The sequence below is a fragment of the Synchiropus splendidus genome, chromosome 18, assembly GCF_027744825.2.
Source record: "Synchiropus splendidus isolate RoL2022-P1 chromosome 18, RoL_Sspl_1.0, whole genome shotgun sequence".
Lineage (NCBI taxonomy): Eukaryota > Metazoa > Chordata > Actinopteri > Syngnathiformes > Callionymidae > Synchiropus > Synchiropus splendidus.
The window spans coordinates 5,831,874-5,849,677 of NC_071351.1; the positions used below are offsets into that span (position 1 = coordinate 5,831,874).

Sequence of the window (17,804 nt, forward strand, 5' to 3'; positions counted from 1 at the left end):
AAAATTGATAAATAACTGGAGCCTGCACATCATTGGACGTAAAGAGGTTGTGAGAGATTCTACCAGTCCCCAGCAGTCAGTCACTCGCACAACAGTTGAGTGTCCTCTGGATGCAACAGCTCACTCTTGTCAGCACTAGCTGGTCGCAGGCTGAGGTCCAAAGAAAAGTCTGATGGATTGTTATTGTGTGTAACCCTAACCCTAACAAGGACAAGAAACCTTTCCTCTAACCAGACTGTAAATCCTCAAACGGAACATTAATCTCCCAAACTCTGATGAAACATGACATTTTCTAATCAAGCAGTTCAAACACTTTCTTTTCCTGGTGCCAGAACAACATGCTGGCTGGCATTTGCTGTCGCTCCGGGGAGGGAAGTCTGCTCCAGGAACGGAGGGATGAAGTAAACAAAAGGAAAATGGCAAGCGCTGAAAGGGAAACCACTGAGACAGAAGCGCGCGCTGTCCTACAGTCGGAATGTGATCTTTTTATCCCATTCAGTAGAATCATTTGGAACGTCAGGAATGGTATTTACAGTTGCCTCGCTCTCAGGAGTCATCATGTCCTCTCGTTCGTCTTCCCCTCATTCCTCATCCCGCTAATCCTGCCTGTGCTGTTGGCTGGATTCACAGTGAATCCATAAGTGAGTTGCACACGTGAGGATTTGTTTTACAGGTGGAATAATATTCATAAATGTTTGATTGAACAGACTTAAATGATATCAAGTTCCAGATTTTCATGACGCACTGAAATAAACCAGCCATATGAAGAATGAAGGGAAAGTGATCTGTTGAACATCGACCTCCAAACACGACCTTCCCGACCAGGCCTCTGTCATATTTGTCTGCATAAAGCTTCTTCTCTCCACCTGAGCCACCGATAAAAAGCAGCCCTCCTGTGATGTGTTTCCTCTGAGGAGCATGAAATAGCTTCCCTCTGTGTTTTTTTTCTCTGGGGCTGACAGCGCGGCGGCGTGGCGATGGCTCGCGGTGATAGAGTCGCTGATTGAAGGCGAGCGGATTCGCCTTCGGGGATAATCCAGTGTGGCGAAGATAGTGGCCAGGTGAGATAAGAGGCCGGGGGCGGCGACTGATAAGACCTTCCATTAGACGGACTGTGGTCAGCCTTTATCTCGCTGCTCTCAGCCGTTCGGCAACGACCCACAGCTCTGGTCAGGACGGTCCCCCTTCTCTGTGTCCCGCCTCGCCTGGGCGTGATGTGCATCCTGCTTTCACGCTGTCTAGTGTCTCGCCTCCTTAGATGTTATGGGATTCCAGAGGATTCATGTGAGGCCAGTTGGTCCCTGTGACACGGTATTAGAGCAGTTACCACAAGATCAGGACCCTCAGATGCTTCTCCTCACATAAAGATGGCGTCAGACAACTAAACTATTTGAACTTCAACTTCATGGTGGTGACATCATCTACAATCCATCATGTGAATCCACAACCACACCACCTTCGAAAACATCTCATGTCGCCGGAATATAAGTGTTTTAGATGGTTGACATCCAGACCCACAAAGGTCGCTCTATTGCAGATAGCGAAACCTCCAGAAACAGTTCTTCCGATAAGTATGCCAAAGAATCAAAGTCAGGCGGATTCGGACTCAGATTTCCTATTTTGTTTGGTCCTTAACAAGTCTTATATACTCAAAGAGTGAGGCTGCGGCAGGTTCGATTCGAATACAGAGAGTTAAAATAACCTAAATTGACCCGCGTCTTGTTGGGGAGGCTGAAGCAGGATCTGGCCTGATGGAGGGCCCGGTGTGGTCCATTACCATGGAGACGAGGCGAACGTAGAGCAGCAGGGGAGGAGAGTTCTCACTTCAACAAGAGCCTCGTCCTTGAGACTGAGTGGTTAGCCACAAACCCTCGTGGATTATTCTGGCTCCTTAAATAGAATCATTAATATTAAAGCCATGCCGAGCTCGTCCTCGACAGAAAATACATCAGCCCGACACAACACATGCGTCTAAACTCCAGACAATGGCAGCAAGGGACAAAGTGCAGGCGCTGCCAGTGACGCTTGCCTCCGTCCCTTCACTGAAGAAAACAACCTGAGGTTAATAAAGTGAGCTCTCCACCATTTAGTGTCCTCACGCCTCTTTGAATTCCTGCAGCATCCAAACAATAATCCCCTTCAGTCGTTCCGGCCCATACGAGGTATGAATAAGTCAAACTCCTGCTGGGCCACAATCCAGCGTGAGGAGGTAAACATGTTTGAAGACGAGCGGGAGGAGCCGAGCAACATTAATCAAATCCAAATCAACCAGCGTCTCATCAATATTTATCTCCGCTGCTGCACTGGAGCAAGTGTTCCTGAACACATCGTGTGCATTTCAATGTCTGAGAGAGGAGGAATGGAGGTTGGGAAGGTGAGTATTTCCATATCCAGGCTATGTAAACTTCTTATTTCCCTGGTGGCAAGTTTCTCAGGAAGGAATTCCCCGACTCCAGTCGAAGTCTGGAGAGCCAAGCTGTTTCCTTGAATTGAAAGGGATTTATCGTCTCCACATTTGAGACATCATTTAACCTCTAGCAAGTCGTCCTGTTCCGTTTATCCGAGGTCAGGTCATGGGAGCAGCACTTGAGGTGAGGAGGCCCAGAGTCCAGCTCTTCTGAGAGGAGTAGCAAGATTCTCCCAGGTCAACTGAAGGCATGACCTCTCCCAGTGGGACATGGCACAAAGGAGGTGGATCCATCTGACACTCCAAGCTCAGATTCAAGGGGAGCAGCGCAGCCATGGAACAGGATCTGGACCTTCCAGAGAGGGAGTATGCTGGCAGCAGCATAATTAACACTTTCACGTCTTCTCCATCTCCGGGACAACATCTGCCAAAAATCCGTTAATTCTGTCCCATCCCCCGCTGTCCTCGCCCTTGTTATCTTTTAACTTTGACAGAACCCGCTGCTCCAGGCCGCCACCTCCCCGTCGTCTCTCAAACGAGCAGCAGCAGGTGACGGCTAGTCAGCGTGTGAGGAGGACAAAAGTCTGCGGGCGTCTAATTGCAGCGGAAGGGCAGAGAGCAGCGTCTCCTCTCCGGGGAGGACAGTAAAGTGTCTCTCCTGTGATGCTAATTGTCCTCCGTCTCTGTCTTCCAGTCATTAGACAAAAAGTCGAGCTGGAGGATTTCAGAGAAGAAGGGGAGAGCGGCAGCTGTACCTGGTAGTGAATCAGAGTGTTGAGTCTCTTCCAGTCGTTCTCGATCTTGGTGGTGATGTCTTCATCTTGGAGGACCACGCGCGCCATCCGGCCCTGGCGCCACTCTGAACAAAGACAGCACGTTACAATCTGCAGGTTGCGAGTGATGACCACATTGCAATGAAAACATTTTTCATTTCTGCACTTGCATTATTGTGCATCACAGGCTTCCATGCTCACTGTCTCACGATTCATTTCTGTTTTTTTGCAGGTCACTGTTGTGAGTTGAACTTTTCCATAAACTATTTCTAGTGTATTATTAAACTGTTACTTTTTTTGTGATCCTCGTATTTTTTTTTTCTGAAATACTTTCAGTTGGGTCTTATAGAGATTCCATTTTTATATTCAGTTTCAGGTTATAATGTCAAACATTATAGGCAAAGTCAGATTGATTCATTCAAGTGTTTGTCATGTCCATCCTCACATCAGCCAGAGAAATTTGAGGACACAGCAGAAGGCGTTTAAGTCCATACCGAGGTCCATGTCCACGGCCCGTGGCCTTTGAGAGTACGGCATGTTCTTGTAGACGGCATCCAGGATCTTCTCCTTCACCTGAGTGATGGTGTCGCAGTTGAGAACCTTCACCGGAATCTCCGGACTGTTCTCGTTGTCCGGGTTCACACAGTTCAGGATCTGTGGAAGAGGCGGAGGGTGAGGAAGCGGTCCGGCTGCGGGCTCTCAGCTCATTAGAGTGTCCTCGGAGCGTGGCAGCAGCTCACAGGAAACCATTTCCTCTCGCTGCCATCCCAAAATCTAATTTCACACCTTCGGCGGGACAGCAATTTCCAGCTCTGCCGGAGTATCAGCACGTAATGAGCCGCGGTCCCAGCCGGAGCAATCAGAGCGTCGTCATGTCGCACGGTGGCGCGTGTGTGTGTGTGTGTGTCACAGCCTGTGGGGGCGTTCACGCGCATCACAGGAAGTGAGAAAACAACTACAACATCAGATTCATTACGCTGGAAGTCATTAATTTGTTGAACACAGTTTAGGGTAAAAGCATTTTCATGAGGTTCACCAGCAGGTCCAGTTAATTAAGAGGGGCGTTACAGGGGGCGCCAGAGAGCAGCAACAATATGAGAATATTATCATTTCTGTGAGTGACGACCACTTTAACCCAAGTGGAAATCCTTTGACTGCAGATGTGTCTGACAAACTCACGACACCGACGACATCCTTTTCCCACACCAGGCCTTGACTGAGTGATTCATGGCGTGTGTGTCTGTGTCTGAGTGTCGTACCAGGGTTTTGTACTCAATCTGCTGGCGGATCAGCTTGTCCTCGCTCAGGGAGTAGCGGGCCTCGCCGGTGATGGCGTCTATAGGCCCCTTCTCCATCTGCTGCTTGATGGCGCAATAGAGCATGAAGAGAGGCTCGCCCGCACACTCCTGCACACCCAGAAACAAATGAACAGGTGAACACAGCTGCGCACAATCCATACACTCGCACACAGTTGGGAAGGCGCACATGAGCCGGTGCTCACCTTCAGGAATCTGTGGAGCAGGAAAGCGAACCAGTTGGTCAACATCTTCTCTGCCACTGACTCAGTTCTGGAATCAAAGTTGACAAAACACGAAACATCAACAGAAAGAAATATCAACTGGTCAGGGGAGGCTGAGCTTGTGTCACTAAAGAATGAGACTCTAGTTCCTTGGGTCACGGGTAAGCTCCTCCGCCTGAGAAAGATCTCACCTCCAACCTGCAGACCGTGAACCACGGTCTCACCCTAGGTGTTTGTGTGTAGACAGTGAATGGATGAATCTCAACAAACAGGTTTCCTCACGGAGCAGTGTGTTCATCATGAATTCATTGACTCTTTATTTACCAACAGTGTGAAGAGTATTTTCTGCTGCTGTTGTCCGACTGCAAACTGCCCTGTAATAGACCCTCCGATAAAACCTCCCTCCTCCCCCTCTCAGTGCTTGAAGTTAATGGCGGACATTAAGCATTTTAATAAGCTGAGTAAAGTCAAATAAAGCAGTGCGTGAGTGTGTGTGTTGTCTTCCTTTGTAAATATATTTCAAGTTTCTTCTCCACTTTTCTTCTCTTCTCTTTCCTGCCTATTAATCGACTTCCATTAATGAACACGAGGATTTTCATTATCCCACGCGGAGTTAAGGAAAGATCTGCCGTCCTCCCACCTCCGGCTCTGCTAATGGGTGTGGGGGTTGGGGTGGTGTATCAACGTGAAACTAATGCCAACCGCGACGCCGGCACGCTCGCAAACGTCGCAGCCGTGGCTCGGCATGGGCGGAAATCTCATTAGAAAAAACGCTGTGGAGAAAAATAATGTGAGATTGACGAGCATGGCGGCAGTGGAGTCAACGTTGTGTGATCCCATTAAAACAACATTAGAGGAAGAGGAGGAGACGGAGAAAGAGTCCGCGCAAACTTGACTAAATGAGGCGCAGCAGCCCACTCGGTCAAATATAGATGATGATGATGATGATGGCACTGCATTCTTTCGATTCAAAAAACCTCCCTCACACACGAGGATGTGGTGAGTGATGAAAACACACAAGTCAGCACATCCGTTTCGGTCGCACATTTGCTTGCTCTCCACCATCAGGATCCATCTCACTCCATCACAACACTCTCTGTATCAACAGATGCGCTGGAAACACTGAGTTTGGATTCGACAGCCAAACTCTCCTTCAATTCCGACAGCACATGAACACATCATCGAGCGGCTAAGGTTATGAGCAGGAGCTGCCGGACGTTTCTGCGCACAAGCTGCTTTTTGTGTGCTTCTTCTCACACATCCAAGTCAACAAACTACCATAGTGTTGGCACTTGTACACACAAATTTGCAAAGGCAATTTTCAACATTTTGTCTGCACAATCGCACAAATCTGGACATTCAGTAAGGGACACATTTGGAGAGCAACCTAAAACTTGGAGCAACACTGCGATCATCTGGCCACCACCTTTGTAGGTGCACACCAAAGAAGCCCACCACATGCTAGTGTGAAAAAATGTAATCACTCCAGAAGAGCCAGTGAGCACACAGAATCGTGTGCGTGTGTGTAGGCACTGAGAGAGCTAGATGGACAGTTCAGATGGTGGAATGCGGAAAGAAATGACCAGTGGAAGAGGATTTTGGTGTCTTGGCCTCAGTCAGGTGTGGAGGTAGGTTTTGGAGAGAACCTCACAGAGATGCTGAGGCATTCTACAGTGTTATTGGGGTGTAAAATGAAACCGCTTGTCCGACTTCGAACACATGAGAAGTAAATCATACCACAGCCTCAGAAAAAACCAACCAACCGTGAGATTAGAAGCATTTTGTGCAGAACGTCTCGCATGAAATGAGCTAAATAGTCAGTTCCGACACCTCACTGCCACTTTGGGAAACACTAGACACCATCAAGACCTCTTCTGGAAGCAGCTGGACTGATGTGGCGAGAGCGGGGAAATGGGATTTTGCATCTTTGAGCAGAGAAACAAATGGACCATTAGAGAGAAATGAGGTTCTGGAGCTGCCCTTCGGCGCCCGAACACCATCATCCGCCTCCCTCCTGCGTGCGCTGAACTCCCACATTGTTATTCTGTTTACTTCTCGCTCAGATCAGGAACAATCATTTGTTTTCCATCCTGCTCATTGTGCCGAGAGCAGTTTCACTCATTTACATCCCGAGCATGCAAACACTTGAGCGTCCGGCTGCTTTCAACTTCCAGTGATGTAGGGATGCATAAGGAGGACTAACTGTTGCGCTCGTCCATATTTATGAGTCCGATGTGAGAGGCAGCGAAATCAAATCAGTCCAAAACACATTAGATCTTTGCACACTCTCTGATTGAAGTTGTTTTATGAGCTTCATCCCAGACAAACAGCTTTTACTCTCAATAAAAGAAATTCTCGCCGACTGGAGTCCGGGCCGTTGCCGAGTAACGTCTACACTGATTCATGTTTACAAGTCTGGAATGGAGTTAAGATCTGCAAAACACGCTGTTTCATTTCCTAAAAAGAGGACAGAAGCAGCACCAGGAGCTTTGGCTTCCTTCTGTAGGCTTCTGTGGTGACTATGCAGCACACACACAGGTTCCACGACCAACCTCGTATGCAGACATGTTCTTGTCTAAGGAAGGGAGATGCTCCTCAGCTTCTCACCTGCCGTCCACTGACGCACTCCTCCAGGGTGAGACAACATTGCTTGCTCTGCAGCAGCTGAACCACCTTTCTGGATATCTTTGACCTATGAGACCAAGCCACGTGGCCATGGTCACCTCTCCAGGACCTCCTTCGACCCAACAGGTATCTGTTGGGGCTCCTCTAGTGGTCGGTCCCATGGTTTAAGGCGTCCGTCAGCACTGCCAAAACATGTGCCGCAGTCGCCATCCTCGTCCTCTTTGTGATTGTCACTCTCTTATTTCTGTCCCAACACCTGTCCTGACCTCACAGATGGCTGGTGCTCTACTGCGACTTGGACTCATTGATTGGGTCAGACAAAAAAAAAAATAAAACGATGACGATGACTCTGCTCGCAGCTTCTGCGCTAACAGCATGAGAAACAGTCCTGTGAACACTTGAGCCTGACGGAGGATGAGATGACAGATGGGCTATTTCTGTATCTGCAGCTTCTCTGAAAAAAGGTCAAACATGTTAGCTTGTGAACATGTTCTCCACTCAGGAGTGAGAGGAGACGTCTCGGGATGCACTTTCATCACACACTATAAATGAGGAGGCAGGCTCGCTGAACTGAAGGGTCTCTGCGGTAGACATGTAAAGGACTGCCAGTTCACTCATAATTCATCGCCAACAACACAGAGAGTGACCCATAGCTCGACCGGCCTACCGGGAGCTCGCTGGATCCCACTGCAGTCACATGGCTCTCTGCTCTGGAGCATCGCTGTTACACACACAAGTGAATTCAGAGAGTATAAATAGAATGCTTGTGTTTCTAAGAGATCTGGCAGCAAGAGCAAACACACAAATGCCGCTTTCATCTGCGTGCGGACCCACAAGACATTCTGTGACCCAAATTAATTCACTCCGACATCATTGTTTGATGCGATTATCTTGACTGAGGCTCCACTCTGGTTGAGGAGCATCTTGGAATCCATCACTAAACTCGGGTTTAAAAGTGGGTTTTCTCATTTCTGGTCAACACATCCTACAGAGACAAGACCCTGAGCGCAGTCACCCATCTAGGACTCTCAGTAGAGCTGGAAGAGATGGTAGTGCGTGTCTTCGGCATTCTGGGTTTGGCACATCATGTGATGTTAATTTTGTTGAATTATCTGCAGAGATGGACGAGGAGCCCCTTCATCTGTCAATGACTCGGAGCAGAGCCAGGTCAGTGCAGGAATGTGGGCAGGGTTTCCGGCATAAAGAAGGAGAGCACTCAACAAGCATCGCTATCCCTAGAGTTCAGTCATCATCTGAGATTCAGAGTAGAGCCACCATGCTGTGTGGGTCACTCGGACACACCATCACCATGACAACAGCAGTAACTCTGACTTCCTCATCAGGTCTCGCTTCTGAAACAACATGGTGCCTTCAAGGGCTGCCTGGTACGTGGCAGGCGACCTGTCGAACCAGTGAAGCGGACAAGGACACGTCAGCGAGGAGCAAGCAGGTGCTTAAAGTTTCAGCGTAGCAAACAAAGAGCACACGCGGAGGCAAAAAAAACACAGCGAGGGAAGTGGCTGAATGTTTCATGAGCAGCTGCGGTCTGCAGGCGAGCAGCGCACAGAGCCGCGGGAAACACAATTATGCAGAGGAGCGCGACGTTTCTCTTGACAGGCGGAGTGGATGATGTTTATCTCCACATACTGTACATGGCCGACCCTTTGAGGCACCAACATGGAGACGTGGGGGATGGAAGGCAGGCGGACTGCACACCTTCTAAATCTGTCGCCTGGTTCTGCCTCGTTCATTGAAATACTCATTTAAAGATGTTTTAATCAGCTACAATGTTGCAGAGGAACTGACTTCCTGTCATCAACTCACTTACCACCTGAAACACCACACCACAAAAACACAGGTTATGTTTTCCTTGTTTGTTTTTTAAATTTAAGCCATGGGTAATAATTGAGAAGGAAAATGATCCTGCTGGGTTAGAAAATAAAATGTCATATATTATAACCAAAAGAAAATATTCATATATTTTTTTGGAAAAAAAAAACTTGCAGATGCATGACGTAGGCAACTAAACTAATTTTGTAAAATAAACTAATAATAATTTAAAATCTCAAACATTAAAACACTAAAAATACCAAACAAATCTAAAATAACCATTACATAAAAATAAAAGAGAGATATTGTGACATCAAAGATGTCATTTTTTCATTGGAAAATAATTTGCATTTTCAATTGTTTCTATGTTTATATCCTTTTTGAAACAGAAAAGGGAACAAAATCAAATTTTTACGAAAGAGTGGACCGAAGGAACACTTTGGATCCAAAGTCACAAACTCCACTCCATGCGTTGATAAGTGAGTGAGCTCCAAGCGGAGATGTTGTTACCTTCTCAGCAGCAGCTTGGGGTGGTTCTTGCTCTCCAGGTTACGGTCGATGAGGTCTGACAGAAGGTGCTTGAGGACGTCGGTGGCGTACTCCAGCCGTCCCTGCAGGGCGGTCATGATCAGCGAGGCCACATTGCCTCGGTCCCTCATGGAGAAGGAGCGCTGCATCTCCAGGGTCCGGATGAAGGTAAGTAAGAAGACTTTGTTGTTGATGAGCTGGCCGAACAGCTTGAGGGCTTTCTCCACGTTCAGCTGCCCATTACCTGAAACCTGCAGAGAGGACATGACGTCAGTCACAAGTTATTCAGACACCAAGTCCAAAACTGGGAGTCAAAGTCAGCTTCCACTTCACAACACCCAATAAAATCGTGGTTCACTTTCTACAATTCTTACTCAAACGTTTCTCCCTGTTAAGGCTCACCTTCATCCGAACTCTGTTTATTATTGAGCCATCTTGCCTCACACGCGCACCAAGACAACTTGTACACAACAGGTTTGGTTCAGAGGTGTAATTTGGGTCGATCAGTGCCAGGGTTGCCTTTGAACTTTAGCAACCACAACCCTCCATCCACAGTTTCATCTGGAACGCCCGGCGGATGCCTGGGGTCTTTTAGCGCAGCTCTTTTAATTAAAGTTAGAACAGAAAGCATATTCTCTGACTCGGCCCACAACTCTGGAACCATCCACGGCACCGGAGGGCAGCAGAGACGCCGTCAATATTTAAAGAGCAACCTCGCTTTTTAGTAGTCACGTACGTGTCTCTACTGCAATGGAGATTTGCTTCGGTCTGTTCACAGATGATTCTGCTTGTCTTTGGCTGCCATTTAAATCTCTGCTGCTCTGTCACATGATGACACAGATTTGCTGACACCATCACAGATCCAGTCCCTCCACAACCTCCCGTTATCACCACAACCATTGACTTTTCTCATCATATTAGTCGTGTCCGCACCAAAACGTCTGGAGGTATCAAAGAGTGTGAATGAGACATCATGCACACATGGTTGCAGAGATTGTTGAGGAGATGTCAACAAAGCTCTTCACTCCTATGTTGGCGGGACTGTCAGTGGCGTGGCTGTGAGAAAGGAAGATTCACTCTTTCAACTAAATATTGTTCTTTCAATGACTTGATGTGAGTGAGCATTTCGCGACAGAAGCGGGTCCAGAAGTGCTGTCCGAGGTGCTGAATTCAGGTGCATTACAATGGCTTCAAGTTCACGTCTCTCCAAACGTACTGTGCTACAAACGCATGAGGAATTGCTAAGATGTAATCGATATGACAGTCGGACAGTTTGAATTTTTCTTGTCTGTCTTGGAAACCCAGCTGCACTTGTGTAGAGACAGTTCCCTCCTCACGCTCCTATCTGTTAATGTGAACTTATTTGGGGGCAGGAAGGCGGACGTGGAGGAAGTGGGGCTGCTGCGGAGGATTGGGAATTTCTCGCTTCATTACTCGTCACGCCGCAGCCACTGGTGGGTGAAATAGCCGAGTGGCGCTTTTCCAGGAGGCGCTGTTGTATGAGGGGAGCATGTTTCAGAGCGTGCGGCTGCTCTAGCGGGCGCACAACATATTGGCTTCATTTCCACCTCCAGCTGCTCTCACAAAGATTTGTGAACTGCAGCCCGGCTACAGCGCTGGGCCCTGATGTCAGTCTGAGGAGGAACTGTGGACCATGTTTCTCCTGAAGCCCGAGCTTCACTTCAAAATATTTCATTGTGTGTGATCTTGTTTGTCGACTGTCCATCACGTTCAGACAACCGCTCACACACTCGGACAATTTCGAATCTTCAATTGTATGTACTGTGGGAGGAAACTAAGAGCACTCCAAGCAAACCCACATAACATGAAGATTTATGTACCTCCAGCTCTCTCAAGACAGGATGATCCTCAATCCCCGGGAAGAGAACCCTCATGGCATAAGTCCGGTAGTCCAGGTGTGGGATCCCAGCTCGGTCCAGGTCACTGGTCAGCTCATTGATATCCGTCTGCAACTCAGCAAAGGCTGGAAGAGAAAGATGGATGCGTCAAGGTGTCATTTAATGCTTCCATATTGAAAAGCAAAAATGACCTGCAGTCCAAACCTGCACAGACTCTGTTGTGTAGAAGACAAAACGAGAAAAAGTGAAACTGACAGACACAAAAAAAGTCTTCACATCAGAGAAATCAATAGCTCGAATTTCAACCTGACACACACACACACACAGTCAGCAACTCAGTGTGTGTCTGCAGGTGAGCTTCGGTTAATTGGCACCATCTTGACTGCCTCCTGCACCGAGACCCCCTCGGGGGAAACTGCTCATGTCTGCAGGCCCATCAGTAAGGCAGCAGTATCATCATATCCAGGGTCTACCCGAGCTCTCCCCCGCACTTCACCGCCCCCCAGTCCACCCCAGACCTCTCCTGAGTCTCCGCACCGGCACACTCTGGCACGTGGTGGGTTCAGATCTTATACTGCCTGGGGCTGCCGCTCTCTGACGGATCTGACACTAATCTTGTTGTGCAGAACAGTGTTCAGCTGTAACATTATGACCAGCAGCCCACAACCTCTGCAGTGGTCAGAGGAGAGGTTCTCTTGAATATAGTGTCCAAATTCACCATGAGCTGGGAGTCTGATGGTGCACTCCAGACTTTCATTGGACCTCACCTCCTATTCTTGGCTGCACTTTTTGTTATGAATCCTTCTGTGCACTGGCTCATAGCACAAAACTACATGTTGTGCTCTGAGCCACTTCCATCTGCAGTGTTTTTGCTATCGTTGTACGGCAAAATTGAGACTAAGTGATTTCAGCGACTTCTTCATCAGTGATCTTAGAGAGCCTCTCATGTCTGGAGGTAGTACAAGCTCAGAGTAAGTGCTTTCTTGTTGCAGCAGGTTCTCAAAAGACACATAAATAATTTGTGGTCTCCACTCAGTGATATCAGACATCATCATCACTACAAGCTGAAGAGCAGCTGGGTCGGGTCAAAGATGGGATGGGAGTCAGGCAAACCAACTCCAGAGATGATACAGAAGTTCCAGTCCACTTTTAAAGAAATGCATTATTCAAATCCAGCAGAGGCCCCAATTCACATTCATCACTTGGTAAGAGAAACTACTCGGCTGCTTCCATTAGTGAAACAAACCTTCTTTACACTCCAGCGCCACTCGGGACTCCAGGTTGTCCATCTGCATCTGCAGACGCTTCAGTGTCAGGTCGTTCTCCCGGGACTTCCTCTTGTAGGCGATGAGGACGAGGATGACAATGATGAGCAGGAGACCACCGCCTGCTGCGATGCTCACAATGGCCGGCAGCGTAAGCAGGCTGTCGGACAGGATGTGAACTGAACCGGGGGAGACATGGAGACCACCAACTTGGACCTGCCAAAGAAGACATAGCGATGATGTGATGATATCAGAAAATGTTTTTCCCCCAACCTTTTCATTGACTCCGCTTTTTTTATAAACTAACATGGACTCACCATGACTTTGTACTGTCCGGTCAGGTTGGGAGGCTCACACAGCAGCTGGCTTTCTGACACAGTCACGGAGCACGGTGTCTCACCAATCAGGACGGTGTAGTTGAGCTTAGCGCCCCCTGCAGTCGGAGGAACAAGGTTTCTACCCTGTAGGTGCCAGGGAGGAAGCAGAATTAGACAAGAGGCAGCAAGTCAACATGATACCTTGACCACCTGTGAATGAAACATGAGGATGGAGATCCAGCTGTGGCTCCATGTCGGCATCAAAGACATTATGCTGAGAGGAAAACTAGAACTATAATGAAGTTGAAGGTTTGACTCCTGATTCACTCCATTGCAGTTTGATTTGTTCATGAGCAGCTGAAGCAGCTGTTAGCAGTTACCTTCAAGATGATGGGAGAACCCGGTTTCTGCTCCAGGACACCAGTGTTGCTCAAAGGCTCAAAGTAGGGGTTCGGATAGTAGACCAGGTTGGTGTTGTTGTAGATCAGAAGAGCCTGGACATTGTTGAAGATGAAACCGAATTCGTCGGCATGTTTGACAGAGTCCAGACCCGGTTGGTTCTCTTCCAGCAAGGATGGCGCCAGACAGACCATTGTGGTTGCATTTAAGACTCTGCAAAGCTGTAAAAGACATTCAGGGTCATCGGGGGTTGCACGACCGAGATCCCACAAGAGGCTGCAGCAAAATGTAAAGACAATAACAATACAAGGGACTAACAACTGTAGATGGCAGAGTAGCAAGATAAAATCGACGTGGTCATAACACGCCGGCAGGACTTTTCAAGTCTTATTTACCAAACTCACGATGAAGCTTGCAACAACAAAGATCTTTTGTTTGGTGAGACCGGTGTCAGAGGATGCTCATCTGTCCAGGTTCAAATCCCCGCTGTGTGGGCGACTGACTTTGGCAGCCGAGAGACTGAAACACATCCACCGCCTGGACTCGGATGATCGGTGCTCGGGGCTATATATCATGATTGGTTTCAATTTTGTTGGGAAGCCGAGCCGCAGTAAAGCTCTCTGTATTGTTGTTTCCTGAACAGAAGCACATTAACATGGAGATGAACCCCGCGGGAAGCTGTGCACATTCAGCACATTATTTTGGAGAAAGGGATTTATGGTCTGTCATTAGATCCTTCTTTATTGCAGAGAAAGCCGCTGTAATACCACAAATACATGGCAGCCGCTGCCACGCTGGAGAACGCTAGAATGGATGGAGGCCCGGCTCCTCTGTCTCCTCGGGTGGAGGTTGAGCTATGGCTCTTTTATTACTTCTCTCCAGTTTGCCTGGATGACAGACGCGCTTCCATCCATCCTCCTCCTCCTACTCGCCTCCAGAGGGAAGAGGACGCAGGATTGATTGCTGCACAGCACTTGGCTGGGAGAGCTTTTTATCTCCCCTCACTCCCTCCCTGCCTTCTCTCTCGGGAGGAAACTTCATTAGGGGTAAATATCGTCAAAGTTACTGACCGCTGCAAATGACCGTTGCCTTCTGACGGTTGTCTGAGGCGACAGTTCGAGTCGAGGAGATCGATGCAAACAGTGAAGGCAAGCAAATTGTATTTTGTCGTGCGCAGTGGCTGCAGAGGAGGAGTGATGGAGCGCCTTTGCAACGTTTTGCCTCGCAGACAAAGTGGGAGTCGCGCAAGAGGAGGGAGGTTGGCTGGTGGCAGTTCATTCCCCCACGGAGGTGGGGGGGCAATGGTTCCATCAGATCCTATCTCTAGTGCGATTGTTCAGTCAGGCTTTCTCCAAAAGTGGAGTTGCACCCAAACGCTTAGAAAACCTAAGCAGGTTCATCCGACCAGTCCTTCACTACCTTAGTGTTTAAACAGCACACTAGTGTTTCCACTGTTTTGGTCATCCAAATTCAGGATTTCCAGGCCCAGAATTCCAACTACACTGGGTAAGAGGTGCGGTGAGGGTCAGCAGCACACGTCACCAAACAACTTTCAGGGTGGAGAACAAATGAGGTCCACGAAGAAAAGGACCCAGGTTCACCTGGTTTATCCAGGGTGGATTCTGAACCTCTAGGATATGAACATGGTTCAGATATTGACGGTGTCTTGGGTCACTGCTAACAACTGCTCGAGCACACTTGTTCGCCCAAATCAGAGTTGCTATTGCTGCACTTCCTGAAGCCACGTATCTTGGTGTAAAGAGGAACAAGGTCAGGAGAAGGAGAAATAATTGGAAAGTCAGCATCTTCCTCCAGAGTTGGACGCAGTCGGGTGTTTTAAAGCAGAAATACTCCAAACCCTGCAGCGGAATACATTAGCATGATCTAGCACGCTGCTGCTGCGGCCCACTCATCCACTCAAAGGTCTCTGGCCAGAGCAGCAGCAGGAACACGGAGGAAGCGGGAGAGCGGCTGGCTGAGGAGACGTGCGGGGGAGAAATGCGAAAAGGTCGGAGGTCATGGGGAGGCTAACGTACAGTCGTTGTTGCTTGCTCCCGCACTCCTACACGGTGTCTGGTCTTTTGCCAGCTGGTTTTTTGGAACTGGTGCTGCTGTGAACTTCAGCTCTGACTCATGAGAGGCTCCCAAAAACATCCACGCACATGATGCAACCGAATATATCTGGGAACTGGCTGGCACCCGCTCACTTGAGCGGGCTGGACGTGTGATCAAGTTTGGTCAGGGAAGTATCGGCACATTACTGAGAAGTGATGAGGACAAATCTGCTGGAGCACTGCAGTGCTGGTGGCTTAGTGTCGTGGCGACCAAAGAGAGATGTAGTGAGCGTGAACAACGGTTTGACCAGGTACTTTGTTGAGAAAATTTTAAAGCCTGACTAAACATGACTACACATGATTTCTAATATTTCTTCAATAGCATCTAGGAACTGTGTCCAGACTGCTCCATAGTTCAAGTCAACTGTTCAGAGACATGAGATACAGCAGACAGACGGCTCAATTTAACCCCTAAATAAAGCTGGCAGAACAGTCTGTCTCACACCAGTGGCTTCTACCAGAGACCTGAAACATTGAGTTTGTCATCTCCACACTTAGTTCACTATTATATTTAAACATAAACAAATAATGATGTTGGAGATAAACTCCACTAACAAGTTTCATTATGAAACAGTTTCAAGCGAGACTGTAGTGTTCAACACATGGAATAGAATGAAAACGTATTTATCGTGATAGTTATCGTTAACTCCCAAATTTATCGAGATAACTTTTTGTCCATACCGCCCATCCCTATTGTGTAGTGATCTGAAGTTGTGTATGATCTATTGTGCTTGGTGTTCCGTTTGATGTGTTTATTGATTTGTTTTCCCTGATTCATTTCTTTTGTTGTGTTCAGTTGTTTGTTGCTGTATTTCATGTGTGTTTATTGTCTATTGGGCAGCAGTTTAGTTCAGCAGTTGTGTCTCTGTCAGTGTGTATGTGTGACTCTTCAGACTGGTGAATGGATGCCTCACAGCTGCTTCACGTGCAGTCGAGTGCTCGCTGGAATCTTAAACCACGTCTGAATGTTTCTGCCTCTCTTGTAAATTTCCAGTCAAATGTGCGTCAACAACTTTCCTCGTCTGCTGCTCTTCCCGACATCAGCAGTCTAAAATTGGCCTCCGGTGTCTGACTCGCTTAGTGACTTGACTAGAAATCATAATTTGGCCCCAGGCTCTCTTACGCTTCCTGCTCTGCTCACGTAAGGACGGCGTCTCCTGAAGAGACCTCGAGAGAGAGGAGCAGGTGTGGCAGCTTCCACTGAGCCTCCACAGTTCTTTTGATGAGTTGATGGTCTCCACGCCGCCTCATTCGTCAATAAAGGGGAGGTGATGGCCTCAGAGCCGAGCAGAAAGAGCTTCTATTAAATAGCAGCTTGACAATGAAGCCCCTCAAACCTTTTTCTCTTTTGTCACCGGAGCAGCCGACGCCAATAAGAGCCACTGTCCGTCAAATGATCACCTGTCTTGCGCTAAATTGCTTCTCGTGTCAGACTGACAAACAAACCCGTCCAGCGAGTGGCTTCGAAGAAAGTTCTCTTTGTGGAACTATCTGGACAATTATCTCAATTAAAGCGGCCGGCGTGAGCAGGGGGAGGCCTGCTGTGTGAGCAGGGGTCTCAGACTGGTCCACAAAGGGGCCACAGCGGGTGCAGGGTTTTGTTCACTCCAAACAAACACACGCAGTTTAATCAATCAGGTGTCAGCGGAAACAAGCCGCACCAGACTGACAATCCACTGATGGCAGCCTTCACACACCTGAACAAAAACCTGCACCCACTGCAGACCTTTGAGGACCGGTTTGAGACCTTCAGTCATCTACATTCAACGGAGCTCTAAAAGGCTTCGCTAAGTTCACCCTGATTCATCATGGACACGTTGACCAGATGGTTTCTGCAATGGTCACGTCACGCCAAGTTGGCTTTTGTGTATCTCTAGCTCTACCTGCACCATGTTTCATCCAGGTGTTTCGGCTGTTGGATGAGTCATAGACTTTGTGTTGTTACCTGGAGAGTGCTCTTTTTGACTTTAGCCAAGGCAGAGTTGTTGTATCCTCGGGGCGTTGCACTTCCTTTATTCACATTTTTTTATGTTGTTTTTCTTGTGTTTATCACCCATGACCTACTTCAGTGGTTTCCACTGTCTGGGAGAATCAGCTGCAGGGATCGTTGAAGAGATCCACTGTGATTAGCGACGGGACCGCGAGCGCAACGTCCCTCACCTCGATCC

General features: G+C 48.2%; 1 protein-coding gene across 2 annotated transcripts in view; it reads right to left on the reverse strand.

The window, feature by feature from the left end:
• plxna2 (plexin A2) overlaps nucleotides 1–17,804 on the reverse strand; it is a 75,698-nt gene that overhangs the window by 8,148 nt on the left and 49,746 nt on the right. For both annotated transcript variants that reach the window (XM_053848858.1, XM_053848859.1), the window contains 9 exons: nucleotides 13,504–13,743; nucleotides 13,124–13,267; nucleotides 12,788–13,022; nucleotides 11,524–11,666; nucleotides 9,665–9,933; nucleotides 4,682–4,748; nucleotides 4,440–4,586; nucleotides 3,675–3,834; nucleotides 3,163–3,266 (listed from right to left, as the gene is read on the reverse strand). In XM_053848858.1, coding sequence (XP_053704833.1) covers nucleotides 3,163–3,266; nucleotides 3,675–3,834; nucleotides 4,440–4,586; nucleotides 4,682–4,748; nucleotides 9,665–9,933; nucleotides 11,524–11,666; nucleotides 12,788–13,022; nucleotides 13,124–13,267; nucleotides 13,504–13,743 — 1,509 coding nt within the window. The remainder of the gene's footprint in view (nucleotides 1–3,162; nucleotides 3,267–3,674; nucleotides 3,835–4,439; nucleotides 4,587–4,681; nucleotides 4,749–9,664; nucleotides 9,934–11,523; nucleotides 11,667–12,787; nucleotides 13,023–13,123; nucleotides 13,268–13,503; nucleotides 13,744–17,804) is intronic.